Source organism: Vicugna pacos, chromosome 28 (assembly GCF_048564905.1).
Source record: "Vicugna pacos chromosome 28, VicPac4, whole genome shotgun sequence".
In the NCBI taxonomy this organism is placed as follows: Eukaryota; Metazoa; Chordata; class Mammalia; order Artiodactyla; family Camelidae; genus Vicugna; species Vicugna pacos.
The window spans coordinates 11,545,133-11,573,003 of NC_133014.1; the positions used below are offsets into that span (position 1 = coordinate 11,545,133).

Here is a 27,871-nt window from a genome sequence, read left to right on the forward strand (position 1 = left end):
CAGGGTCCTGCTCATCTATGCAGCTGTGGTCATCTTCCCAACCATGTTGTTTGGCCTAACTTGGTGTTATTCTTTGCTAATTCGAACAAAGAATAAGGTGACTTCTTGGGAAGTGCCCTCGGGAAATATCACTAAGCAAGCAAATGAAAGGTGTATCTGAAAGATAAAGTTCTGATAAACTCCTCCAATCCGTGATTCAATCATGCATCAAGGGAGACAGCTAGGCAACTTACTGGTAGAAAGAGGAAAACAGAACCATGGATATCTAATTTTGTTTCCAACAGGCTTATAGCAAACACCGTATCTCTGAATCTAGGGGAATAATGAAGTGGGAGGACACAGGAAGGAAATTCTGTGACCAAAGGAGAAAAATTCACCCCTCAGATGGAGTCAACAGGCTTTTCTGACATTACCGCCTGGGGATGGGTGCTCAAGTGTAGAGAAGAGGAGGCATGTGTTCTCTGCAGCTAGAAGCCCAGCTCCCCGACCCCAGCTGCTTTGCCTGCGTCTCCCAGCCCACCCTGCTGTCCAGAGCACATATCTATGCTTGAGTCAGTGCTGTGAGGATGATCTGCCTCAGATCTGCCTCCGAGTGGATCATGGAAGCCCCAGCTCAGCTTCTCTGCCTCCTGATACTCTGGCTCCCAGGTGAGAGGAGCACGGGCTGGTTCTGCACGTCCGCAAGAACTTTGCCCATGCCGTTGGGTCCTGCGCGTTTGCTCAGCAAGCACGATAATTAAAGCTCAAAGTAGATCGCCGATCCTAGCGCTGCTGGGAAGACAACAGATATGATCTAGATGATCTGAATGACTTTTCTATTTTATTTCCTATCCATCAGGGCCACCAGTGTCCCAGCCCGGTTCAGTGGCAGTAGGTCTGGAACAGACTTTACTCTGCCCATCAGCAGCCTGGAGCCTGAAGATTTTGGCAGATTATCGCTGCTATCAGCATTCTGCGGTGATTCAACATGAAACAAAAACCTCCACTAACCTTTGAGGGTTTTTGATGGTGCCGTCTGTTTCCTTCATAAGCAGCTGCTGGGTGGTTGCTCAGTTTTAGCACATCTACCTCGATTTGGAAATCTTGAAGTTCTGAACAGTAGGCCAAATGGACATAGTTGATATTTACAGAGCATTCCATCGGAGAGGTCATAGTGCCAGCATCGCTGTTTGAGGGTGAGGACCTGTCCCCTTGAGAAAGGAGCCCCTGAAAGTTTGCCATGGGTGTGTGGAGAACACTTGCTCCAATACGTCCCTAAAGGAACTCAGGGCAATTTGCTCAGGCAAATGTGAACTAGGGAAAGGAAAACAGCCACATCTTCCCAGCAGCGTAAGTTCTCTAACTTTGCCCAGTATCTGCCAGATACCATGTCTGATAAAAGCTGCTTATTTAAAATCGACCAACACTTCTCAGTCTGCATAGTATGGATTATGAAATTACTATGCATTTTTACCTCTATTGACTTTCATTATTATGTTTCCATCCTCTGTTAGCTGTAGGCCCAGTTTCTTTAATAGACATAGGACATTTTCCATTTTCAATTTTTCGTATGTCTATTTTTGGCAAATTTTGCACATGCGTGCATGTACGTTACTCTCTTTTCCCTGTAGATTTTTATATTTTGGGCCTAAAATTGTTTATAGGGTCTCCTTAACTTTTTCATATCTGTAAGCAATAAGCAAGCTTCTGATCTGTCCATTGTTATGTTTTTGTGTAATAAAACAATAAATAAAATGTGGGAAATGTCTACGAAGCATAACTGAGATTCACAGACGAATAAAAAATAAAATCATACTATTTAATGCCCAGAACAAAGAGTATGAGGTTACTTCAAAGTTCATGTCACAGCCAGATAAATTATTGCATGATCAAAAGGAGGTACTTGGTGGTATTTAAATTTAAATTTAATTTTGTTTATTGATTAAAATTAAAATTAAATTTAAATCAATGTAATCTTTTGTCACCATTCTGTATGTTATAAAAGAGTAAACTGGTATGCTACTAAAATAATACTGGAAAATCTTTCCCCAAATACATATTATGAAGCTAGTGAGAATTTCACCTGCAGCTAATGCGACTCTGACATCTGGCCCCCAGTGGTTTATATTGTTTCATACACAGAATACACTCAACCATTCCAAAGACCTCCAAAAGTCTCATGCCATTACAGCATCAGCTCCAAGTCCAGAATCTCATCTTCTAGATCAGATCGAGGTGCAGACGAGGCTCCTTGGTTGTAGTTCCAAAGCACAGATCCTCAAATACAGTTCTTTTCAATTTGTAGATACGTGGATAAAAACACAAGATACCTTCCTACACATGCTTAACATACAATGGCAAGGCAGGCATATGATAAACCCGTAATCGTCCCTGTTCAAAAAAGAGAGGATGTGGGTGGCACGAAGGACTCTCCGGTCCACAGCAATCATGTAACCCAGCCAGGCAGATGTTGGAAGATGCTTGATTAGGTCTCAACTGCTGGGAATAATTCACCATGGATGTTGGCTTAGCTTTGAGTTCTGCCCTCCAGGTCACCCTTTCTTTTTTATAAAAAGGAACAAGTGTTTGCAGCTGAGAAGTACTTGCAGGCTGTTTCCACCCCGCATAAGTCCTCTCTTCACTCTGTAATGCCTCTGCCCAGTGGCCCTACCTCTAGTTACCAAAAGCAGCTTTCGTTATCAAAGGTCGTATGACCAGGGATGCAAAACAGAAGCTTCAGTTTCATTGGCAAGGAATACCCCAGCTCCATTACTGCCATTTCTTTCTTAGTGAATGAAATCAGGTAAGCGGAATTCCATCAAGGAAAAGAAAGGCAGTTATCTTACTTTCCTTTCAAACTGACAGTAGCGGTCCAATTTCCCTTCAGCTTTTTACTTTCCTATTTAGCTATAATTCCCAAGTTTCCATTTTCAAAGGATGCATGTAATTTTTCTTAAAGGTAGGTTTATGGTGTACAAAGAAAATTATTTCAGGTTCTCCCCAGTATCATTGAGTAGACATTAATTCACCAGAGTCAAAAGAAAATAAAAGTTTTTTAATGTAAAAACAAAAACACCTAGCGTAAGAAATTATGGTTTGTGGAGGAGGAAGAATAGCGCAAGTGGTAGAGAGCACACTTAGCATGCACGAGGCCCTGGGTTCAATCCCCAGTACCTCCATTAAAAAAATAATTAAATAAACCTAATTACCTCCAACCCCCCCACCAAAAAAAATGAATTATGGTTTGGTATAACTAATAGGTGTGCACATATTGGAAAAGTAATCGTGGAACCAAGTGTGCAGTTGGAAACAGTGTTAAAGAGACTCTTCTCTGGATCCTGTATTCAGCCGTGAGCGAAGTATTGGAATGTGGTCCTGAGTGTGCAACCCAAAGAGACGCCATCGCTGCTCCTATTAGGACTATTGCCGTGGGATCTTCCAACCCCGTTTATTTAGCACCAGAATGGCAGAAGATGGGACACTGAGTCCTGCAGAATAACAAAAAGTCTGGTGGCGGAAAAGCAAAGGAAAGGAAAGATAATGACACTCGCCCAGGAGTTCAGATTTTATTCACAGCCCTACTGAGAGGAAGCAAAGCTGTGATTGCACCATGTGCAGCTCATGCATGAAGTTTCCCTCTGCCATGTAAACGCTGCCTCCCCATCCCACTACCACATAATTTGCATGTCTCTCCCGCCTACATAAGCCCTTCAATATCTCTGAAGCCATATAATGTATGTTGTGCAGCCGATAAGGATACTGACCACACATGAAGCTCGGGCCAAGACAATGGGCTCCCAGGCTCACCTCCTCAGCCTGCTGCTCCTCTGCATTTCTGGTAAGAGAAATATTTCCTCTTCTCATGGCACATAAGACCTCTGAATCTTGGCTAAAAAAAAAAATTACATTTGTATAAGACATTGATTTTTGTCATTCTCTCCAAACAAGCTGGTTTATCTTTTCTGTTTTCCTCCCTAAACAGATAACAGGGCAGAAACAGTCCCCACCCAATCTCCAGCATTAGCGTCAGCGACTCCAGGAGACAAAGTCACGCTCACCTGCAAAGTCAGCCAAGACACTGATGATGACATAATGTGGTATCAACAGAAACCAGGACAAGCTCCCAGGCTTATTACTAAATATGATTCTACTGTCATCTCTGGGCTTCCATCCCGGTTCAGTGGCAGTGGGTACGGAACAGACTTTACCCTGACAATTGATAACATGAAATCTGAAGATGCTGCATACTATTTCTGTCAACAAGATGATAATATACCTCTCACAGTGATATACCCAGTTACAAAAACCTCCAAATGCCCCGAGTCGGGTGACCTCAGCTGCTCCTGAAAATGTTCAGTCTGTGGAACGAGGTGACCCACTGGGATTTATAAGGTTTCTTCAAGCACATGCATACCTATTTCCTTCTCCTATGTGTTTCTTTATTTTCTGCCGCCTCCAATGCTATGTCTGACATACTTAATACAGTCGAGACTATAATGGCCTTTGATCACATTCTCCGCTGTTTCAATGGTCTCACTCTGAGGCAGAGATAAGTTCAAATGGCCATGTCCCTAGCCTTTGTCACAGCTATCATTTCCACCTCCAAGAAAAAGCAAAGGCGAAGATGGATCCAGCTTAGGTTCCAAATTACAGCAGGAAAAGCGAGCTTCCCTCCCCCCCAAGCATGTTCACACGCATCCACACGCTCATTTAGACTCTTCTCTACTGACTTCGTTTTCACCAGCTCCTCTTCAGTATTTCCAGTGATACAGGGGAAAGCAAGTGGTCGATACAGGAACTCAGCTTACCCTGGGCGCAGAGCCCTGAATCCACAGTCTCTCCTTAGATTCCCAAAATTTGTCCTTCCACTCTTTCCCCTTGCTTGCTCTTGAAACAGCGACCTCTAGGCTGTCACTTAATTGGTATTTTTTAAGATCTTTGTTTTTTTCGAAACATTTCAGTTCCATCACCCTAAGATTAAAAGGCTATCCCCTATATCCTTGGCATCTGCTAATATCTGGTGACTTCGGGGCTTCTCTCCCTTGTCCCACTGCTCAAATTTCACCTGAAATCCCAGGTACTTTTCCAAAGTGTGAGCCTGCGTAAAGGTCAAAGAGATCACCTTGTATGGTGAATACCCGAGAGACGCTGTGTACCTTCGCCTTCAGACGTTGAGGCAATGCTCTGTCATCAAGCATTTGTTGTTTAAAGGCACCTTGCTTGGATCTGAAGGAAAAGCAACCATGGAACCAACCTAACATCCACATTTTACCTCGTCATTCTCGGCCTGTGGCAGCTTTCGTGCTCCTGTTCCACGGCAGCCACCAGTGGGAGGAGGTTAGTGTATGCTTGTAAAACTTGTGGCTCCCAGGTCAACTTCAAGGTCTGGCTGAAATCATACCAGACTGTGCAACTTCTACTGAGCCGTCAGGTTAGTACTTAATAATCGCCAGACAAGGGGAGCGTCGGCTGCAACAACACTATTAAGGAAAGAGACAACTGAATTGCAAACACGGTCATCTTCCTTATGGATTTTGTGTGGTGAAGGCTAGCAAGGGACATCACACCTAGAAATAATATGCACCAGAATGGAAGCAAATTCTTTCCCAAATCCACTGCCACTGAACCTGGCAAGAGCCCTGGAGGTCAGGGTGGATTGAGCGATGATCAAAACTTTGAGCATAAGGGCAGACATCTTTGGAATATGCCATTTCAGAGATTTTCCGCTTCCTAAAGAGCAGACCAAGAAGCTTAGGTACAGAGCCTCATTCACTCCGACAGCTCTCTTCTACTGCGATTTCTTCACCCTCTTCTGAGGACATAACGTAGTCAGCACAACATAAAGGTGATATAACTACGACTTTCTACCCTTAGGAGGTGAATAGAAACATTGGTGTTTGTCAGTTTTTAGAACCAACTCAAGCATCATCCTTGCCTAAAGTAACATCTCCCAGGGGGAGGGTGGAGCTCAGTGGTGGAGCGTGTGCTTAGCATGCACGAGGTCCTGGGTTCAATCCCCAGTGACTCCATTAAAAAAATGATAATTAATAAATAAATAAACCTAACTACCTCCCCCCTCCTCCAAAAAATTAAAACTGAAGTAATATCTCTCCCTTTTTCTGGAACAGACACCAATAAGACCAGTAAATTGGACGATTAATCTCAAAGACGGTGTGTGTATATATATAAGGTAGTCAGTGTGTGGATTATTCAGTACTTAGCTCTAAATAAAACTATTAATGTTTATGAACCTTTATTGAGTCTTCCTATGTAAGATGAAACTAGCAGGTGTTAGTGAAAATTCTGACCAGAACATACGACATGAAGTTCCCCTCCTCTGTGCTGCCCCATTACAGACATATACACAGGTGACACAAAAGTCCATTTCTACCCTAAAGGAATGCATGGGAACCTTGGTTAGTGTTTTTTTAATATAGATTCATCTATACAAATAGTCTGCAAGCTATTTCCTCAATTAACCTGATGACATAACTGAATTCTTGAGATATATCCACGTGGCATCCCGTAGAACCCTTTTTCATTAATTGTTGGATTCCATTAGCTAATGTTTTGCTAAGGCTTGCTTTTTTTTTTGCCTATTTATTACAGATTTTGTGTGTAGACAGCTCTCTCTTCTTATGTGGCCTTGTCTGGTGTGATATGAAGGTAGTTCTCTCCCTGTGAAATTATTTTGGAACTGTCCCACCCTCCCCTATTTTCTGGAAGGACAGGATTGGAATTATTATCTCTTTCTAAAATGGTTAAAGATGTGTAAAAAAAAAAAAATTAACAAACAGAAACCTCAATCAAAAAGGGCTGGAGGACCAGAAGGGGGAGCTCTCATATCGGGTGATAATAGAACTTTCTCAGTCAAAGAAAAGCCATGGACTCTTAGAAAAAGAAAGAAAAATACCATATGAGATCGCTTTTATGTTGAATCTAAAAAAAAAAAAAAAAGAACATAAATACAAAACAGAAACAGACTTATAGACACAGAATACAAACTTGTGGTTGCCAGAGGGGAGGAGGGTGGGAGGGGACAGACTGGGAGTTAGAAATTTGTAGATACTGACAGGCATATGTAGAACAGATAAACAAGATTATACTGTACAGCACAGGGAAATATATACAAGATCTTATGGTAGCTCACAGCGAAAAAGAATGTGACAATGAATGTATGTATGTTCATGTGTAACTGAAAAATCGTGCTCTACACTGAAAATTGACACAACGCTGTAAACTGACTATAACTCAATTAAAAAAAAAAAGAAAGAAAAAAGAAAAGCCATAGACTCTGTTTGTTCTAACCCACCCAACCTCCTCTTCCTCCCTGTGAAAGGATTCTCCTTCTCATGCAGGGTGGAGTCTTACATACGTCTTCATGGTTGCAGAGCCCAAATTGCAATTCTCTGCTACCTTTGCTGGAGAAATATCTGGCAATCTGTTTCAGATCAACAGAAGTCACCAGAGAAGTTTTCCGTCCCTGGAGCTCCTCATGGAAAAGTTTTTAATCCCAAATTCAGCATTTTTCATGGACTTAGGATGATTTAAATGAATTTATTGTGTTGATTTTGCTAATTTCTGTTTTGAAAAGGACTTATCTATTTTATTTAAGTTGTACACTGTATGGTCATAAGATCAGTCATATCTCTAAAGATGCCCACTTTTTGTCTTTTTCTTGGTAATTAATATTTTTGCTTATTTCTTGGTTAGTCTAAATAGAATTTTATCAGATTTATTGATTTCTTTAAATAACTTGATTTTATTTGCTTATTTTATTATTTGTCTGTTTTTCATAACATTAATTTTTGTGCTTATGTTTAGTTATTTTCTTCTTTCTACCTAGTTTGGGTTTAACATGTATATTTTAATTAGATTCTTAAGGTAACAATTTAGATCGTTGATTTTACGCTTTTCTTCTTTTTAAAACATTGAAAGCTATAAATTTCCTGCTAAGTATTGTTTTAAATGCATACCACAAATTCTGATAAGCTGTGTTTTCCTTGTCGTTCAGTTATTCTTTGTGTATTACCTAATATTAACTTTTGCATTATGACATTATTTATGTTACATAGAAGGGTTTTTTAAAAATATTTTTCATATTCTGCATGATTTATTGTAACTGCTTCTAATTTAAGAATTTTTGTGTTCAGGAAACATTCTCTGTAGGATCGCCACACCTTTAAGTCTACTTAGGCTGGTTTTATGGTTCAGAATGCGGTTTATCCTGGTGAATGTCCCATATGCTCCTGAACAGAATGCATACTCTTCCACTTTGTGGTTTACTGTTTTTGAGCAATTAGTCAAGTTTTCTGGCTGCTTTTGTTTAAGTCTTCTATACCCCTAATGGTTTCATAGCTCATTCTATCAGGAAGTGAAAGAGGTACATCAAAAATCTAATGAAGTAGAACAGAAATTGGTTAACGCTACAAACCAGGGCTTTGATTTTTCTGAAATGCTGGCTGTTTTTTACTAGCCCAGTAATGGAGCAATACAGGTTATAATTGTTACTTGCACTTTTCTTTTTTCCGTTTCCACCCCTGCATTCTTACTGCCCTTGTTTCTAGGTCCACTAAAGTATCACGTATGCCTCTGTGACTTACAATAATGCACAGGGACTGTTTAAATCTCATGCTTTATAGAAGCTTTCCCCTAAGCCCATGAACCTCATACACAAAAGTAGTGAACGATGTTCAGAGAGCGCACCTGAATTCTGGCCATCTGCGTAGCGTTGCTGGGGACTATCAGGCCTTGATTATTCTGAAACAGTGGGCCATAGATAATTGATGTCCTCGCTTGTGATCAGTGGGTTTTATCACCTCTGGAGAGGAAGTAGGAACAACAGAGCAGATAGACGTCTGTAAGAAATTTATAACATCTCCATAGTTTTCTTTTTGGTTAAATCACCTTCTACAAGGATTCAGATTTGATCAAGTATTCAAAAAATATTTTCAATCATTCAGTCCTAACGTTAATTTCAAATAATGTTCATTTTGTTAATTTCAAATAAAAACAAATAAATTCAATCTTAGTGTTCATAATAGAGGAGGAGGGGGGGGTTTCATTCAGCGGACTTTCACACAGGTTAACGTCTCATTTCCATCAAATGGCCCAGAGGATCCAGGACCAGTGTGGTGGCTACATCTAATCATATTCCTTTCATTTGGGGGGGGGGCACGTTCAACTACTAGTCCTGCCCTCCTGATCCCATTTTTGAACTCAAACCGTAAGACATAATCCACCTAAATATTATTAAAGATTTCATGCTTAATTTCAAGGAACTGCATCACACCTACATCTTTTCCTAAATTGCACAGGCTGCCACCAGCTGACGCCCACTGAGAATTTATTTCTGCCCGGAACTTGGTTTAATCCTTGCCTCTGATGACCCCTAGAGTCCACAGTCCACCAGAGGGCGCTCTGCCGTCTCCCCGCCAGAAAGCAGAGCCCACGACCCTCCACACAGCCTCTGGGGGAAGCAGCTGGTCCCTGAGTTGCTGCGGGAAGTTTTTGTTCCTGTCTGCAGCATTGTGGGTGGGGAGCCGCTCGACTGCTGACAGTAATAGTCTGCAGCATCTTCAGCCTCCACGCTGCTGATGGTGAGAGAGTAAGAGGTCCCAGATCCACTGCCACTGAAGCGGGATGGGACCCCAAAAGCCAGGCTGGATGTGCTAAAAATAAGGAGCCTGGGAGGGGCTCTGGGCTTCTGTTGGTACCAGTGTTAAGTAGCAGGTGCTTACACTTGAGCTGGCACTGCAGGTGATGGTGACTCTCTCCCCTTGGGAAACAGCCTTGGAGGCCGGAGACTGGGTCAGCACAATTTCTGCCCTGGATACCACTGTCACATAGGAGAGATGAAAAGAAACAGAAGTTAGCAAAAATCGGGGTGCAAGAATGTCTTCATACCATGCAACGTGCGGAGTTACTCTAAGATTCCAACCTAAAATAAAGCAAAATTTATCATAGGCTCAAACTCCCATGCGAAACGGGGTCCTGAGTTCTACACTCTGTCTCTTACCTGTGATCCTGAGCAGCAGGAAGCTGAGAATGTGAGCCTGAAAATCCATGATGTTGGTCTAGGCTGTCACAAGCTAAACACACCTCTTCTTATAAGAACCCTACTTGAAAACAACTCTGGGAGTTTTATGGTCTCAGCGGAAGAGAGATGCAAATCAAGAGGGTGTAGGTGAGGAGGTCCCAGCTTATAAGTCCACGTGCTTCTTCCACTTACTTGCATAATTTTAAACGGGTATAAGAAGAAGGGAGGTTCTCAGCGCTTCTCTAAGCTGTGTATGCACATGATGTCCATCGGAGAATCCCAGCCCCTTGTTCCCTGGGAGCTCCTCACCTGCGACCTTGCTGGTTGTTCGAGGTCTCCTCAAACACCTAGGAACCCCCAAAGCACTGGAGAAGCTAGAGCCCCAGTGTGTGATCTGGAATGTAGATAATCCTCAGGGATATTTCCATGAAAGGTAGACACTAGTCCCATCCAGAGAAGAGAATCTACATGTGAGGCAGCGCGAAATAAACTGTTCTCTCTGAAACCAAAGGACACTCAACTATTGGCTCATTGGGACCTCAGAACATCCAGCGCTTGACCTCCTGCTGGTTTTGAAGGAGCCTGGGCCTTCAGGAGCTATACTACACAGTTTATGGATTTCCACTTAAATTTTTATTAAAAATTAAATTTAAAAAACATCCCTTCATTCTACATCCTTGGATTTTGTTTGCGTTTCTTTTTCAAGGTTCTTCCTGTAGAAGTTCAGGTCATTCATTTGAGATCTTTCCAATTTTTTTTTTCTAATTCAAGCATTTTTAGGTTTCTATTTCTCATATTATTTGTCTATCAATTTGTTACAAATTTACCACTAGCCTGAGGAAAACATTGACTATTTCCTCACTTGGGAAGGAACATGAGAAGTTAGGCTGAAAGCATCACATTGAGGGATCTGTCTGATGCTGGTCACAGGGAAGGATTACCCAGGGAAGCTTCCGTATTTAAGGTCATTGGCACAGGGGCCATTTGGGAGGGAGAAGATGAAAACATACTAAGATGTACGTAATATGACAGTTGCACAGACAGACGTCCGACCCAACAGTCCCAGCCTAGATGTCCTGACACTGTCTGTACTTTCATTAACTGTGGAGAGGCTGCCTTCTCGTACTTTCCTGCCCTGTAAAACCATCTCCAGTTCCCCTTCAGGGTCACAGTCCTGAACACAAACCCCAGGCCAGCTGGGCAGAGAGGCTCTTCTGTGCCAATCCCTCCCTTTCCCATGGTACCTACATCAGACGCGGCTACACTCGCTTGTTGAAAGCTGTGCGAGATGAAAGGGAAGGTGACGAGTCTCAGCGTGCAGCTGTTTGCCTCTGAGAGGAGATGCTGCTCCTGATTTCTGAGATGGAATATGGCATGAAAACGCCCACTTTGGCTGATGTCAGTGAGACCATCTGCAATCATCCAAAAATAGCAAGGACGCCGGTTTACCCACAGTCCACAGCCCCATTCAGGTTATCGAATCATTGAGAAGCAAACACAAAGTTTCCCAGGGAATTCTGTCATATGCTTAACAGAAGATTAGAGAAAATGTGGGTTTCAAGGTTGGTCAAGTCCACGACTTAATGTCAGATCAAATGGTTTCCATCCCTTTGCTCTGCCTTCCTCAGTCTAATCAATTAACAGCCTCTTTCCGGATCAGAAAGTCATTCCCAGCAACAGGGTGGCAGCCAGCAGGAGGGAGACACTATCCTCTCCCTGGAGTAAGGGATACCATTTTTAAGTTCTTTCTTTCAGTCCTGCCGGGCAGCCCACAACTGCAGCAGCATGAGACAAGCAACAAGTACTGCATGCACTGCTCTCCCGCAGTCAGAATCCATCCACCCAGCTCGCAGTTGTGTCAGTTTGCCCTGAATCCCAAGAAACTGGTAGGGGTGGAAAGTGTAAAGTATGACGATACTTAAGAAAGAAGACAAGTGACTACATGCCAATAACCGTGCAAGCCACTTTCCACACTCATGAATGAGTCGAGGTCTATGCAGTGAGACTGGGTACAAGTTAACTCTTCATGGTAGAGCCCGGGGGGGTGAGAAAAGATCTGCTCCAGTCAAACGACACAGAATCGTAAGGGTGCTCACCCTGCACAAACAGAAAATACAGAGATATCTTAACCATCTTGGAACCTAAATTCTTTCCAGTTGTCAGACATAGAACTGGAGAGGCATCTCCAGGGCCGCCTCTGAGGCCTTTCAGCTGCTGTAGAAGTCAGATTGTCCACCTCCTTTTGCAGTGACCTCACACATCTTTGAAAGCCTTTAAAAGGACTCCATGGGACGGTGCCTCCTTTTTGCAATTTTTCTTCCTTGTCGTTCTTGCAAGAAAAGAGAAGAGAAGCTAAATGAAGGACAGTCTTATGAACATCACTGAGTAATCCCTTCTCGTGAATGGGCTGCTGTAAAGGTGATGAGACTGGTGCTGAGATGTCATTGTCACAGGAGAGCATCCTGCAGTGAAAGCTGGTGCAGAAAGGGCAACGGAGTAGGAAGCCTCGGACCTTGAGCAGCCCAAACCCCTCCCCACAGTGGGAAGGGAAACATGTTGTTTGGGACCAGAGTCCCAGGAGAGGTTTTTATGCTCTGCTAATGACAGTGAATTTGAGCATCTCCTGCCTCCCCAGCTCTGACTGTGAAGACGAAATGTGTCCCAGACCACCTCCCACAGACGTGACAGAGACCCCAGAGATGTTCTTGGGGGCCAAATGAATCAGGAGCTTACGAACTTGTTTCTCTCATTGCTGCTTTATACAGTGATTGTGGACCTATTGCTGGTGACCTGTGACTGGACGGGTGAGTGTTAGTGGCGCCCCCTCCTGGAGAGACAGAGGGAATGAAGACAGGGCAGCTCATTGCATAACACTATATACAAAAACAAACTCGAAATGGATTAAAGACCTAAATGTAAGACCTGATACCATAAAACTCCTGGAGGAAAACATAGGCAGAATTTTCTTTGACATAAATTGCAGCAATTTTTTTCTATCTCTCTCCTAATGAAAAGCAAAAATAAACAAATGGGACCTACTTAAACTTAAAAGCTTTTGCTTAGCAAAGAAAACCATGAACAAAATGAAAAGACAACCTACAGAATGAGAGAAAATATTTGCCAGTGATGCGACCAACAAGGGGTTAATTTCCAAAATATACAAACAGGTCATACAGCTTAATATAAAAAAAATTATTTAAAAAACACAACCCAATCAAAAACTAGGCAGAAGTTCTAAATAGACATTTCTCCAAAGAAGACCTCCAGATGGCCAACAGGCACACGAAAGGATGCTCAGTGTCACTAATTATTAGAGAAATGCAAATCAAAACTACAATGAGGGATCACCTCGCACCAGTCAGAATGGCCATCATCAAAAGTCTACAAATAATAAATGCTGGAGAGGGTGTGGGGAAAAGGGAACCCTTCTACACTGTTGGTAGGAATGTAAATTGGTGCGGCCACTATGGAGGACAGTATGGCGATTCCTTAAAAAACTAAAAATAGACTTATCATAAGATCCAGCAATCCCACTCCTGGACATATATCTGGAGATAACTATAATCCAAAAAGACACCTGCCCCCCAGCGTTCACAGCAGCACTATTCTCAGAGCTGAACAGAAGAGCTGGTGGAACTAGAAAGCAGAGAGATTGAAATCCTTCCGAGATGGGGTCAGGATCCCCCTATTGAGGGTGTGAGACAGTGTCGGGCAGCGGGCAGGAAAGAACCAGAGCCCAGGTCCCTTACCCAAGATGAGCAAGACCGGGGCGGGGGGCGGGATGGGAGTGTGTACCGGTGGTCGGAGGTGTGGGAAGGGGCCCTCAGTGCTGGGCCCTGAGCCAGCAGGAAGCAGAGGAGAGTGTCCATAAAGGACCAGAGGATTTTGACAAGAGAGGCAAAAAGTGTGGCGAACCAAGTCTGAATTCATGGACTCCACGTCTGCAGGCAGGGCCAGTCCGATCGCAGTCGTTGTCCACGAGGGGCTTCTCTGCAGTAGGATGAGAGAGGACACAGGGCTGGGTGCCAAGCAGATATACAGGGGGGCTGGGGAACTCCAAGGCAGAGCTCAAAGGGCTCATCGCTTGTGTAAAACCAGCTGGAAACCACAACACTCAACATGCAAATCTCGTTGGCCGAGGCTCTCCAAGGGTTCATAAGCCATCCACTCTAGAAAGTCAAAAGTACCTGCAGCCTTAATGTCTTCTTGGCAACAAGATGAGTGTCTACATTTTCCAGAACGGGACCAGAATCTTGGGTCATGTTTATGGCCCTCATATTTGCACATGGTCGGCCAAAGGAGTTGGCTTCTCCCAGTACCTCTTTTTGAGAGATGAGTGCAGACAGACACAGCTTCAAAGCAGCAAGGAAGCAGTGAGAGTTCTCAAGTGACCCTCTCCATCTCCATCCTTCCAGGCCAGTGGGACCAGCCTTGCCCCTCGGGATCAGGACAGATGTCCTGTTGTGGCACTAGGCCCGAAGACCAGCAATTGATCAGGAGTGTAGACTCCAGAATTTCCTCTTCCCCTTGTGGGATTTCAGCTTAAGTCAAGGACAAATGATGGATGAAATGATCCTAATGGGGGAATCAAGCTGAAATCAAAAGAATCACCTGCCTTGGACTCCACTGTGACTGATGAGCTGGAAAAAGTACTGAGCCACAGACTTCAGGATGGATGAGAATACACAGATGTTCGGGATCCAAGTAGGGAGATCCCTATTCTTCAAACCTTGCCAAGAGCCACATTGGGCCATGGCATCCTTGACACACTGGGTGATTTACTGTATGTTAATGGTGGGAGGCTGACCTCTCAAATAGGCTGATTAATTATGTCAAATAAAAAGCAAAAATGATGCTTCTTGAAACGTTAGACCTAAGGAACATTGATAAGATTGCTTATCAATCGCTTTCTGGGTGACTTATAGATGTGCACTTTGTCTCTCTCTCTCTCCCACTCTCTCTCCTCCTATCTCTTTCTCTCTCTCTCTCCCCCACAAGCAGTTTAGAATTTATTCAAAGAATCTAACTTTGCCAGAGGCCACATGGGAAGCTGCTTCAGTGATGAGCTTGTAGATGAGGAACCTTGAGTGCAGAGATCCTAATATGTATGTTGTTCATTGTATCTGAGGGCAAAGGATGTCTCAACCACCGCTTTGTGACCGTGTTATGTTACAGCAAACATCACAGCAACCATCCCTTATGATCCTACTGTGTGTGATCTTCTGATAATCATCTTTTATTTAAAGCAGTAGCAAATACTGCTTTAAAATAGTCATTTACTTGCGCTCTCCAATGTCCAGTGTACTCACTTAGGAGCATACATCCTTTGTACGGTCACACCAAAGAAAACGTAAGCATATGTATATATCATTTAAAATTGTATTTATACATTGCTCATGAATATTGAGAATTCTAGTAGGCAATACCGTGTTTATTTTTAATCAAAATTGGTACAGCCTTATTGTTTCTGAAAACCACAAAATCAATGTATTCACATAACCTGAAAGATCTAAGCTACAATATACAGAACAGTAGGAAGGGAACAAGTCATCTTTCCTCTTTCTTCCACAACAACACGCCTCTGTAATTGTCTTCAGGAGATAACCGCTGAGCACAGTTTGTCGTATTTCCTTCAACCATTAGCCTGTATTTACATCCGTATATATTCAATTAAAATGGATTCACAACATCATACAATATATGCCACTCAGCCTGTATCTTTACAATCACCTTCCATGTGACTATAGAGAAACCCACTCCACCTTCTTATTGGCTGCCTTGTGCTCCATTGCAAAGCTCTGTCTATGATAATTAGTTTATGATGAAGATTTCAGTTATTTTTCTATTTTTTGACCTTTTAAGCGACACTTTAATGAGCAGTCTTGTATATACATTTGAGCCTACTTTTCTACTCATTTCCAACCCTAGGACAGTCTAAGGAGTTTCCTTTTTCTCCCCCCACCCTGGTGCTTCCTACCATGTGTACTGCTTCCCCTGGGGGACTTCACTCCCAGAGTCTAGTCTACAGAACGGTGCGATTAAGTGCTTGAGCCCTGAGTTCAAATCCCAGCCCTACCACTCTCCGCCATGAGCAAGTGACTTAACCTCTCCGCACTCAAGGTTCCCATCTACAAAATAAAGGATAATATTAGCTTCCAGTTACTAGATTTGGGGGGATAATTCAATGGTGATCCATGTACAATGTCTGGCCCTTTGTAAATGCTCAATAAATTTCAACTATTACAATTGCTGTTGCTTGCATCTCTGCAGAGAAAGCCACTTTCTATCCTCTTGAATATTCATGTTGACTGTGTCCTCGGGCAACTGTTTTGCACACTTAATTTCCACCCTCTTCTCTCTACCTCCAAATTGATGTCTCCCTTTCCTCATCTTCGGGTGAGATCCACTGCTGACTTTGCTATTCGAAGCAACTAGCAAAGCTCTCCAGGCCAACTCTAATGTTCAGAATTATAATCACAGTTTCTCTTGTAAACCTCACTATCACAGCAGTCAGCATCCGCCCTTTATCAGCTCCGATCTATTATTGATTTTCAATTATTTGCTGTTGGGGCTTTTTTTTTTCTTTTTTCCTGCAAATGTTTGCTGAGCATTTGCCAAGATAAGATACTGGCCTGGGTCTTCCAAATATAAGACAATGAAACATCTAACAGCTTACAGTCCAGGAGGGTAGCAAGAATCTTACAGCAGAGAAGAGCAATGAGGTGTTCTAGGCCCAGTGACCTGCCTCTGTACTCAACACAATGTCACTTGCTGGGGGACGATCCACAAAAAGGTCTCTCTTGAGTTGAGTCCTGAAAAACAATTAGTTGTTCACAAGTTAATCCAGGTGAGCAAAGGTGTTTCCAAGCAGATGGAGAGTTTTGTAAAAGGTGAAGGACTGTAAAGAACAACGGATGCTGAGGTGAGGATGGAAGGTTAAGAGGCAGACAGAACTTCAATAAATGAAGCTGGACTCACAGCAGAATGAGGTCTTCAATGTCCTTGATGGGGTTACTATGGAAACATCAAGGCACGCCGCGATTCCCTGGCAGCTCCAAAAACTTCATGCACCTGGTTCAGTTCAATGAGACACGGTGGGTACCCCTGGGGGGTACCTGTCCTGTGACCACAGACAACCAGCCAAGTCAAGTCTGCTTTTCTTCTCTGTTGGTCTTTGGTTTTGTTTCACACGTCAGTGATAGCTTCATTCCGAAATAGATTTCAAAGTCAGACATGGGCCTTGCTTGGGTACACATTTAGTCTATCTTTGTGTGAAACAACATTGTGACAAAACGAAGCTCAAATAGGAAACGTTCTTTACTGATTACTAACTCAGAGAAGCTAAGGTTTCCTCTAATGACACCGAATGAGGTTCAGGGTCATTATCATGCTAATTTGCAAAAGTTTTTCCATGTGCTTGTCTTTCTGTGTAATTTACATTCAACCTACTTTCCAAAAACTAAGTAAATAGAAAGCAGCAGTCCAGATGTGGTAGATTGCCTGAAAAAAAAAAGTGGGGGTTACCATCAGACCATAGGCATAAATAAATCATCTTTTAGGATTTTAGATTTTGCCTAAGAAGACAAACATTGTCAGAGAAGGCCCAGGGCTTCCACACCTGCTTGAAAAGGGAGTTAAGCTTCAGTAGCTGACCCGAGGCTCTGTTCCCCTTGGGTGAGACGAGTTTTTGCACAGCCAGTCAACAGAGAGCCACCAGTGTGGAGGACGTTCGGCCAGGGAACCAAGCTGGAAATCAAACGTGAGTAAAATCCAAACTTTCCTTGCTCTGTTGCCTGTGTCTCATGGTCCCTGTGTCTCTGATGTGATCCACAAGCTGACTCTTTGAACCCGGACTGACATCCTCCAGGGCAAAGTTAGAGCTAAGTCCGTAGCCCAACTGGAGAGCTGGTAGCACATTTTCTGTGACGAACAGGAGCCAGGCGTTGGGTGAGAATAACTGGTCAGAGTGATAGTTTTTCAGAAATTGCCTGGGGAGCAAAACCTATGTTCTGAACAGAGCTTTGATCGATGGTCAGGAAGGGAACCGGTTTTTGTACAGGAGGGAGGTTAAGAGGAACTGTAGTGTATATAGTTTCGGCAGTGGGACCAAGCTGGAAATCAAACGTGAGTACTTTTTTCAGCTGATTCTTTGCTGTTTCTGTCTACTTGGCTTGCTTTTTGCTCTTTTTTGCACGTTTTCATTAATTAGGTGTCAGGGATAAAGCAAATTCCATTCCCAGATCAGGTGCTAAGGAGGGAAAAATTGTTCCATGGAAGGCTAGCTGATGACTAATTTTTAAGATTTCCAGATTAAAATAACTAAATTGGGGGAGATGGCTTGCTTCCCATTCAAGGCAGACTTTTGTAGGCATGGGAGTTAAGGGTGAATCACTGTGGTTCAATTTCGGCTCAGGGACCAAACAGGAGATCAAACATAAGTACATCTTCATGCAATAATTTGTGAAGTTTTTTGTCCTATTGTATCATGTGTGCAAGTTTATGTCATTTTGGTTAAATAAGCCATGCCCGGTGACCCAAAAGTACATGGCAGAAAACCAGAAAAGAGCCAGTTTTTAAGCTGAGCAAAGAAATTGTTGAGTTTGCGAGGAGCATAAGGTGTGGAGAGAAAAAGAAATAGCCAGATTTTTCTCCGACTTAGCCTTTCTTATGTAATTGGCTTCGCGAGGAGGGTTTTTGTTGAGGGGGGTGTATTAGAGCCCTCACTGTGGGTTACGTTCGGCCAGGGGACCAAGGTGGAACTCAAACGTAAGTACACTTTTCTACTCCTTTTTCTTATAGAGTTGTGAAATTTGAGGGTTTTTATGTTTGTGATATGAGTTAAGGTCGATTCTGGAGAGAATGGGACTCGTCTGAAAATCAGATGAGTAAGGGACAGAACATCCGTTTGTCTCAAGGAGGAGCAAAGAGCTAGTTAGTTGACGTGGCATCTAAACTGCCAGATTTTCTCTGTATCTGACAATCTAATGAGGTAAGCAGCAAAAAGAGGTTTCTGCTGAGAGGCAAGTAGTTAAGTTAATACTGTGGATCACCTTTGGCAAAGGGACACGTCTGGAGATTAAACGTAAGTAATTTTTTTCTACCACCTTCTGAAATTTGGGTCTAAATGCCAGCGTTGGCTTTTAGAGGCTTAAGTATGAGTTTTGTGGAGATGGATGAATGAAGCATTTCAGATTTATTATCAGCTTAAAAAGTTAAACTCAGCTCCAAAAATGGATTTGCAGACAAAAAGATTAATGTCATCCAAATTGAATGATTCAAAGGGAAAAATAATTAGTGTAAATGAAAAAGGAATCCTTGCAGCTCTAAAGATCAAAAGTGAATTAATTTTTACTGAGCTTGGCCAAATAGTTCATTGAGTTTTGCTTGTAAGTATAGTACAGAAAAGAAGACAGATGTATTTCTTGGTCTGTTTTCTCTCTTCTGTTATTATTTTATAAGATAACAATAAAAATCAGTAGGATGCACTAAAAAATAACAGTTAGAAGTTGGGAAAGTATAGCTTTTGTGTAAAAGATGCCGCTTAATTGAAAATCAGCAGCAATGTCATTTTTAGTCTAAAATGTGATCAATTGTCACTATTCAGAAATTCTACACAGATTCTTGACAGATAGCTCCTTTTTTAAAAATCTAATTTCTATTTGAGTCTAAACTAGGAATGATCTTGACAGAGATCTCTTTTTTTAATCCAATTTCTATTATTAGACTGAGCTTGAAATGATCTTATTGTAACAGAGAAAAGATGGTTGCCCCCCAAAATCTCAGTTTTGAAGAAATTCGTTTAAATGAAAGAAAATAAAATAATTGAATTTTTAAATGGCCACAGGCTTGTAGAAAAATAGGAAATATTTGAATGAGCATGTTCTTTTACTTGCTGGTTGTTACTTGGCGGTGTTTTTATACCGCCAGAGGCCGCGGCTCGGCTAGCGGGGTATGTAGACCTCACCGCGGTCTTTTTCGTGATCGAACGACCTTGGCCGCCAGGCCCCAGGGCTCCGGGGGGTCGCGCCCTTGGCCGCTAAAGGCCGCGGCAGCCCCGCGATCGCCCGTTCAACTGCACTGTGGCCGCCTTCCTGCCACAGTGATTCAGATAATGTCGCTAACAGAAGGGAAATAGAAATGGACAGGAGCTACCATGGGGAAAACAGAAAAGCCTGATTTTTATAAGAGATTGCATAAATAAAATTCATATTATCATATCCTCTTAATAAAAATTTCCATTAGGGGACTGTAAGAACTTAAAGCTATTTTTTTTCAGTGATATGTAATAATTTTGATATCCTCTCATCAAATGTTATTTAAGTACTAAAAGCTCAATCCAAAAGGCATGTATGTGTATAGAAAGAAATATATATAGAAATATATGTATATATAAACTCTTTCAGGGCGAAATCCTCATCAGCAAAAATCTAATTGAAGGCCAGCAACCTGGTTACTCAGGTTGTGGTCAATTAATTTTTGCTAAGTTCAGAGTAAATACCATTAAGGTATAGTAGCTGATAGGAAAAAAAAAGATAAATTTGTAACATGTTTTTAATTTTCAGAAATGTAATGGCTTCAGTAGAATTATATTTCAGGTGTACAAAATATCTAAACATATTTAAATGCCATTAATAAAACCTAATGTAAATATATTTTGCAATCCTTCATCCTGTGATAGGAAACTTTTAATCTGGGTATTTTAAACGCACACCCTCTGAAATAGTTGAGTGATTTGTTATTGCCATTGGTGTTTATTCCAGCTAATTTCAAACGTGATGCTTAAAAAAGATTATTTTGGGTTTGCAACAGCCTAACAGAACTGTTTTAGGGCCATTTTAAAACTCTTTTCAAACTATTTAAACTATTTCAGTATTTTTAACTATTCTAAAACAGTTAGGGCCTTTTAAAACTCTTTAATGAATGTTAAACCATATTAAAAACTAATGTCCAGCAAGAATTTCTATATGCAGTATGTTCATTGTTTAATATTTTAATGCAGGATAGAAAATTTAAAGCTATCAAGGAATGACCCAAATAGAAGTTATCTTGCTTGATTATTTCCCCTCGTTTGTCTCTAGAATTCACATTATTTTGCTGCCAAGGCTATTTTATAACACTCTTTGAAAAAAAAAATAGTAATGAAGGGTAAAAGAGAAGAAAATATGGAAACATTAAAAATTCAGTAGCTTATGTTGAACTGCTTGGTTAACATGGAGGTTTATGGCTCTATAAATGTGTATAGCTTTATAAAAAACCTGCTTGCTGTCTGCTGACTTCTCCCAGCAAAAGAGACTTGTTACTTAACCCTTGCTCTCCCAACTGAGGCTCTGAAGTCCCACAAAGGGGATTTCCAGAAGGCCATCTGGCAGCTGCTCAAAGTCACAAGTGACACTAGTCAGTTCCTCTCAGGCAGGTGGCCTAATTACAGTTGACCCCTCCTGGTCTGGCTGAATATTTCCCCATTGGGTGACAGTCATCATGCCAGGGCCCAGGTCTCCCTTTGTGAGCCGTGGGAGAATTGCTGGCCTGGTCACAGAGGGCGAAGGCGCGGACCCCGACCCCGGCACAGACTCAGGGCTTGGGGCTCATTCTGCAGGCTGAGTCCTGCCCCGACACAGCCAAAGGACGGCCAGGAAGGGAAAGGCAGCCTGCCGTCACTGCACAGTCCTAGGAGAGGCGCGGAGGAAATGATCTGTGCAGGACCTGCTCTTGCTTCTCAACTCTGAGGGCGCCCGATGAAATGCTCTTTGTTTCTTTGCCTGAAGCACTGTGTTTATTGCAGAGGCAGGGACCATAGATGAAGGAAAGAAAGGTGAGCTCAGAAAAGCACACAAAGAGGCCTCAGAATGGCTGCAAAGAGTTCCAATAAAACCATCTAGAACTTTCCTAAGGGGCAGGGGAGAGGGAAGAACTCAAAATCCTGGCGATTAGAAATACGCTTCCTAGTTGCTCCCTCAATCCTATAGAACAAGCGAGCTGCTCTCTGTGCGTCCGCCCGGCGCGGGCTCCGGGATGGGCCACGAACCCCGCACCCCAGGGGCGAACCTCCCTGTCACTTAATCACCATTCTCCCTGCTTCCTTCCTCAGGGGCTGATGCCAAGCCATCCACCTCCATCTTCCCACCGGCTAAAGAACAGTTAGAGACCGAAAGTGCCACCATCGTGTGCATGGTGAATAACTTCTACCCCAAAGACATCAGCGTCAAGTGGAAAGTGGACGGGGTGAGCCAGAGCAGCGGCGTCCAGACGAGCATCTCAGACCAGGACAGCAAGGACAGCACCTACAGCCTCAGCAGCTACCTGACGCTGTCCAGCTCGGAGTACCACCAGCACAACCTCTACGCCTGCGAGGTCACCCACAAGACCCTGTCCTCCGCCGAGGTCAGGAGCTTCGACCGGAGACACTGCTAAGCGAGAGCCCCGCGGGCTCCGGCACCGGGCTCTGCCCCAGCCCCCGCCCGCTCCCTCCCTCGGGCCTCCTCGGGCCCTTTCCCCACTGGAGACCCTCCCCTGTGACAATCCACCAGCCCCTCTCCCCGCCCCTCCCCCTCCCCTCTTTGGCTTTAATCATGCTAATGTTGGAGGGGGTGAATAAATAAAGTGAATCTTTGCACCTGTGATTTCTCTCTCCTTCCTCATTTCAGGTTCTTATACATTGTTTTTCTAATTACCTAGTTCATCTTCTAAGGAACCAAACCCTGAGTTGCTAAAAAGTACACCATCAGTTATAAAAATCCTCCTCCTCCGTTCTCCCCTGCCCTGCTGTCCTCTACAAGGAACCCACAGGGCACCTACCTCCGCCCCCCTCTCCCGGGCCATGGTGCAAGCAGCTTCGCTTCTTTGACTTCCCCCCTCAGCCAGCCCTCAGAGTCCTTTGAAGGGTGACAGTTCTTACGGTCACATATTCTTTGATCCAGTTGAACCCAGTTACCCCAAAGCAAATCTTTCAAAAGAAGGGAACAGCTAAGAAAGAGAGTCATTCATTGCAACACTGTGTAAAAGAGCAGAACAGTGACAGCAGCCGTGAACAAGCAGCCAGGACATGTTCGGGGCCAGTACAGCGCTCCAACTTAAGGGACTCTATCATGTCTTCATTCCATCTTAAACACAATACGTACGTAGTGAGGGCCTCCTATTTGCCAAGGACCACACTGAGTTCTTTTCACAACCTAATTTAATTCTCACTGCACTGCCCGGTTAAAAACGTTCATTGAAGTGCTGGTCAGGGGCTGCAAAGCTGAGAGATGTTCACACTGTATAACTCAGCAATCCTACTCCTGAACGGCCGTGTCCCTGTCCATCAAAAAAACTTACGCAAGAATTTTCAGAGCAGCTTCATTTATAAAAGCCAAAAACTAGAAGCCATCCAAGTGTCCACCAACAGCAGGATGGATCATTACACTGTAGCACATTTGCACGTTGGACTACTGTTCCATCAGGAGAACCTATAAAACACAGCGCTACCCAAGAGCACAGATGAATGGCATCAACATGACAAAAAGCAAAAGGAACCGAGCACGAAAGATCTCTCTGATTATTTTCATCCATATGAAGCTCAAAACCGGGAAATACACAATTAGAAACTGGGATAGAAATTATTTTTGGCTGGGGTTGGGGGGAGGTGGTGCCTAGCGCACTTCTGAGGTTCTGGTTATGTAATGAGTGCACCACTTTGAGAAAATTCATTGAGCTGCCCAATTATGCTCAGTACGCTTTCTTGTTTGCGTTTTCTATTTCAAGATAAGCTCACATAAAGAAATATCCTCCACCCAATTTACAGATCAGAGAGGCTAAGAGGAGGCCAAGGCCACACAGCTGGCAAGTGGTGGGCCCAGGATCAAACCCCGACCTGCCTAAGTCTGCTTTTTTGACACCTACACAATTCTGTCTTCTAGTGCTTACAATGCTACACAGAACAGAGGGTCAAACATGCTACCTTCCCAGAGACTCCTCCTCCCTCTGGCTAACCAGGGGCATACACACGGAGAAATGGAGAAATGGAATTGACCAGGCCTTCAACAAGGGGCAAAGGATGAAATTAACCCAGTCCGGGCATTGGGACCCATGCATGAAAGGTTATGTGTCTGGGAAGCAGGGTTGGGGAGGGCACATATAAAACCAGCCTTGACTCTCTTCCCCCACTTCCTCTCAGGCACCCCGGCCCCTCCCTCTCACTTACTCATCCCTCCAACAAATATTTACTGAGCACCCTTCTCAGCCTGCACCCTGAAAGGGGTACAGAAGTAACAAAGATGGTGCCCTTTCCTTCAATAAATTTATAATCCAGTTTTTCTTCTCTTTCTTCCTTTCCCTTGTCAGTACTGGAGCAAGACGGAAAGGACAGTCACAGAAAAAAAAAAAAAGGATTGGGAGACAACACATGAGACCCCTTGAGAATATTCATTATTACCAAATCTTTGAAATTTTGGAGGTCTGAGTAGAGGTCAGAAAAACTCAGTAATGTCTCTTCAAATGACATAAACTTTCTCACCCGTCTCTGGGGGCAAAACCCAACAATGCATGGAACCTCTGATCCGACGCGAGGCTCTTCTCATAAAGCAAAACTCTGAAGTCATTCCCACCATGACCCAAGGAAGTGAAGACAGGTGTTAGGGGTCGAATTGTGTCCCTCGAAAAGATACATTCAAATTCCAACTCCTATTCCCCACAAATGTGACCTCACCTGGGAATAGGGTCCTTGCGGATGTAATCAAGTTCAAGTGAGATCACTGAAGCTTTGGGGAAGGTGCAGTGAACCTCAATTATCTACACATCACCGGCGGAAATGTAAAGAAGGACAGCCACTCTGGAAAAGAGTTTGTTGGTGTCTTGACAAACTAAACAAAATACACCAGCTGTTGAATTCCAGGGCATTCATCCCCAAGAAATGAACAATGATGTTCACGCAAAAACCTGTACGTAATTATTCATAACAGCTTTGTATTATGTAATAACTAAGAACTGGAAACAACCAACATGCCCCCCAGTAGGTGACTCAAAATGTGACTCTGAAGGTCCCCCCACACGTCCCTCAGAGGGCTGAACAACTTGTGATACACCCATGTCGTGGATACCACGCAGCAATACAAAGAAACAAAGGATCGGTCCATGTAACAACGTGGATGAGTCTGAAGTGCTCTCTGCTGAGTGAAAAAAGCCAGTGTCAACCGCTTTTGATTTGATCATAGCATGTGACTCTTTTTACAGAACATTCTTGAAATGGGAAAATTACAGCAATAGAGAGCAGATTACTGGCTTGCCTGGGGTGAGGGATGGTGGGAGAAAGAAGAATGAATGTGACTATAAAGGGAGAGCTTTTTTTTTTAAATTTTATTGAGTTAATAGTCAGTTTACAATGTTGCGTCAATTTCCAGTGTCGAGCACAGTGCTTCAGTCATACATGAACGTACAGGGAGATCTTGGTGGTACAGGAATAATCCTGCTTCTGGACTGCGGTGGTGGTTACATACAACTAGACGTGTCATAAAGTAACATAAAGTGATACCCACACATCGTACCAATGTCACATTGCTGGGTTTGATACTGCGCTGAAATTCTGTAAGAAGTAACCATCACGGGGAAAGAGTAAAGAGCACACCAGACTGCTCTGCTTTATCTTTGCAACTTCCTGTTAATCTATCATTTTTTTTCAAAGTAAAAAGCTAAAAAAAAAAAAAAGATGAGTCATTTTGGATTAGGGTGAGCACTCAATCCAATGCCTGGGGTCCTTCTATGGAAGGGCAGATTAGAGATGCAGGGACACACAGGGAGAACGCCATGTGCCGACGAAGGCGGAGATGGAGTAAGTGATGCGGCTACAAGCTAACTCACAAGAGGATACCCGGGGAGCCACCACAGCTAGGAAGGGGGCACGGGGTGATTTCTGCCTCAGAGCCTCACGGAGGAGCCGCCTTGATCTGAGGCTTCTGGCCTCCAGAACTGAGAGAGAATAAATTTCTGCTGTTTGAACACACCCAGTCTGTGCTACTTCCTTATGGCAGCCCGAGCAAAGAGGTGTAATGAGGACGACAGAGAGAAGAGTCTGGTTCTCAACAAACTTCCGTCCGTGGTGACAAGTCAGCCTCGGCAAGCCACGAGGGCTCTTACACTCTGATGTCATCCCCTATACCCCATTCTGTGTGCAGAACCTAATTCCAGATGGGTCAAAATTGAACTCCTGGTCTTTTCTCCCAGACCCACACCTTCTGCGGGCTTCCTCATTTCATTAAAGCAACTCTATTTCTAATTCCTCAGGCAGAAAGCCCTCGGTGCATCTTTGACTCCTCTGCCTTTTTCCACATCCACACTGTCAGCGTGGCCCTGTTAATCTTGCTTTCAAAGCAGCCCCATCTGATGATTCTTGGATTATTCTAGTAGGCTCCTAACTATGGCCGCTACTGCCACACCTGCCCCTGTCCTGCCCCTGACAGTTCATTCTCATCAGAGACCCAGGGAAATTCCGTTCTATAGAAGTCAGGTGAAATTATTCTTCTGCTAAAAACAGGGAGTGTGAACTTGCCCCATAAAACAAAAGCGTCAGATGGGACAATGGTTTAGGGAAATGGGGGAGTTACTGTCTGTGGACCCGTGGTACCTTCTATGGGCAGATGAAGAGGCCTGGCATGCACTTGAGCTCCCTGGGGTCTGGGGCTTCAAGAAAGAACAGAGAGATTTGTCAGGTTGGGGGATGTAATTAAAGAGTTGGGTCTTGGAATTGTCAGTGCTTGTACTAGGCACAGTGTAAAAACACAAACAAACATCTATCTCCACTTCCTCTTTCATTTTGTATCCTCCATCTATTAGTCATTGCTGCTTCTTCCTCCTACTCCATCTCCCTTTCACTCCCCAATTTCTCTCCATCTTCCAAGTCCTGATTTTTTTTTGTTATTATTCTTTCTAGACTCATCCTCTCTTCTCCCTTTCCCTGTTCTCCAAAATGAAAGAAATGTTCACCTGGCAGCTTGCTTAGGGGTTTACAGGAATGCGTTAGCACCAGATCTAAGATACCTGGTTAATTCTGAAAAATTCTTCTTTTCAGAAAAAAAATTAATAGAAAATAAACAAATAAATATAGTGCCATCATCATGCAGATGCTGTTAAAAGCCATCCATCAGACTGCGACAGACTGTGAGAGGGTTCCTAACCGGTGAGCAGGGTTAGAACAACCCATGCACTGAGCTGGGAGGCCCTCCAACATTAAGGGGTTGGTGAGATGAGGAGGAATTGGGAAAGAATGAAAAGGACTGGTCAGAGAAGAAGGGAAATCAGGAGAGAGGTGTTGTCCTGGAATCCAGGAGAAGAAATGCACCGAGGAGGAAAAACTGATCGCTGTTAACTGTGCCAACTGGAATGAAAATGGCCCATTGATTGAGTGATGCTGGGGTCATGTGAATAAATAAGAGCAGTTTCTCTAGAATGGAGGGGGCAAAGGTGTGATTGGAATGGGTTCAAAAGAAAATGGGAGGGAAAAAATTGGAGACATTGTACCTGGATAATTCTTTCGAGGAAAGAGTTGGGAAAGGGAGGGAGAGAAATGAGACAGCATGTGGAAGGAGAAGAGAAATGACAGCATTTTTTAATGTGCAGGGGAGCAAACTTGCTACCCCAAAATGTCTTTTTGGCATGTGGATTATTTTGAGCTGAAAATAATCAAGGCCCAAAAGACTCAGGAAGAAATGTTGGCCATCCCCCAAACTGCCTAAAAAATTTTAGATTGAAGGCCTTTTCCCAGAATGGAGCTATCACCAGACATGGCTACAAAAAGCATGGGCTGCGGGTGGTGGGGGAATTCTTAGAGATCAGAGTCCACTTCCATCCCATTGGCTCTGTCTGACCCAGCAAACATTTATTTAC

General features: G+C 43.4%; 1 protein-coding gene across 1 annotated transcript; it reads left to right on the forward strand.

Moving 5' to 3' along the window:
- The first annotated feature begins 599 nt into the window (after positions 1-599).
- On the forward strand, positions 600-22,629 carry LOC102529021 (immunoglobulin kappa light chain-like). Its single transcript, XM_072951498.1, has 4 exons — positions 600-648; positions 3,962-4,249; positions 18,743-18,784; positions 22,107-22,629. The coding sequence occupies exons 1-4, from the start codon at positions 600-602 to the stop codon at positions 22,427-22,429; spliced, it is 702 nt and encodes a 233-aa protein (XP_072807599.1). The 3' UTR covers positions 22,430-22,629.
- Positions 22,630-27,871: the final 5,242 nt, after the last annotated feature.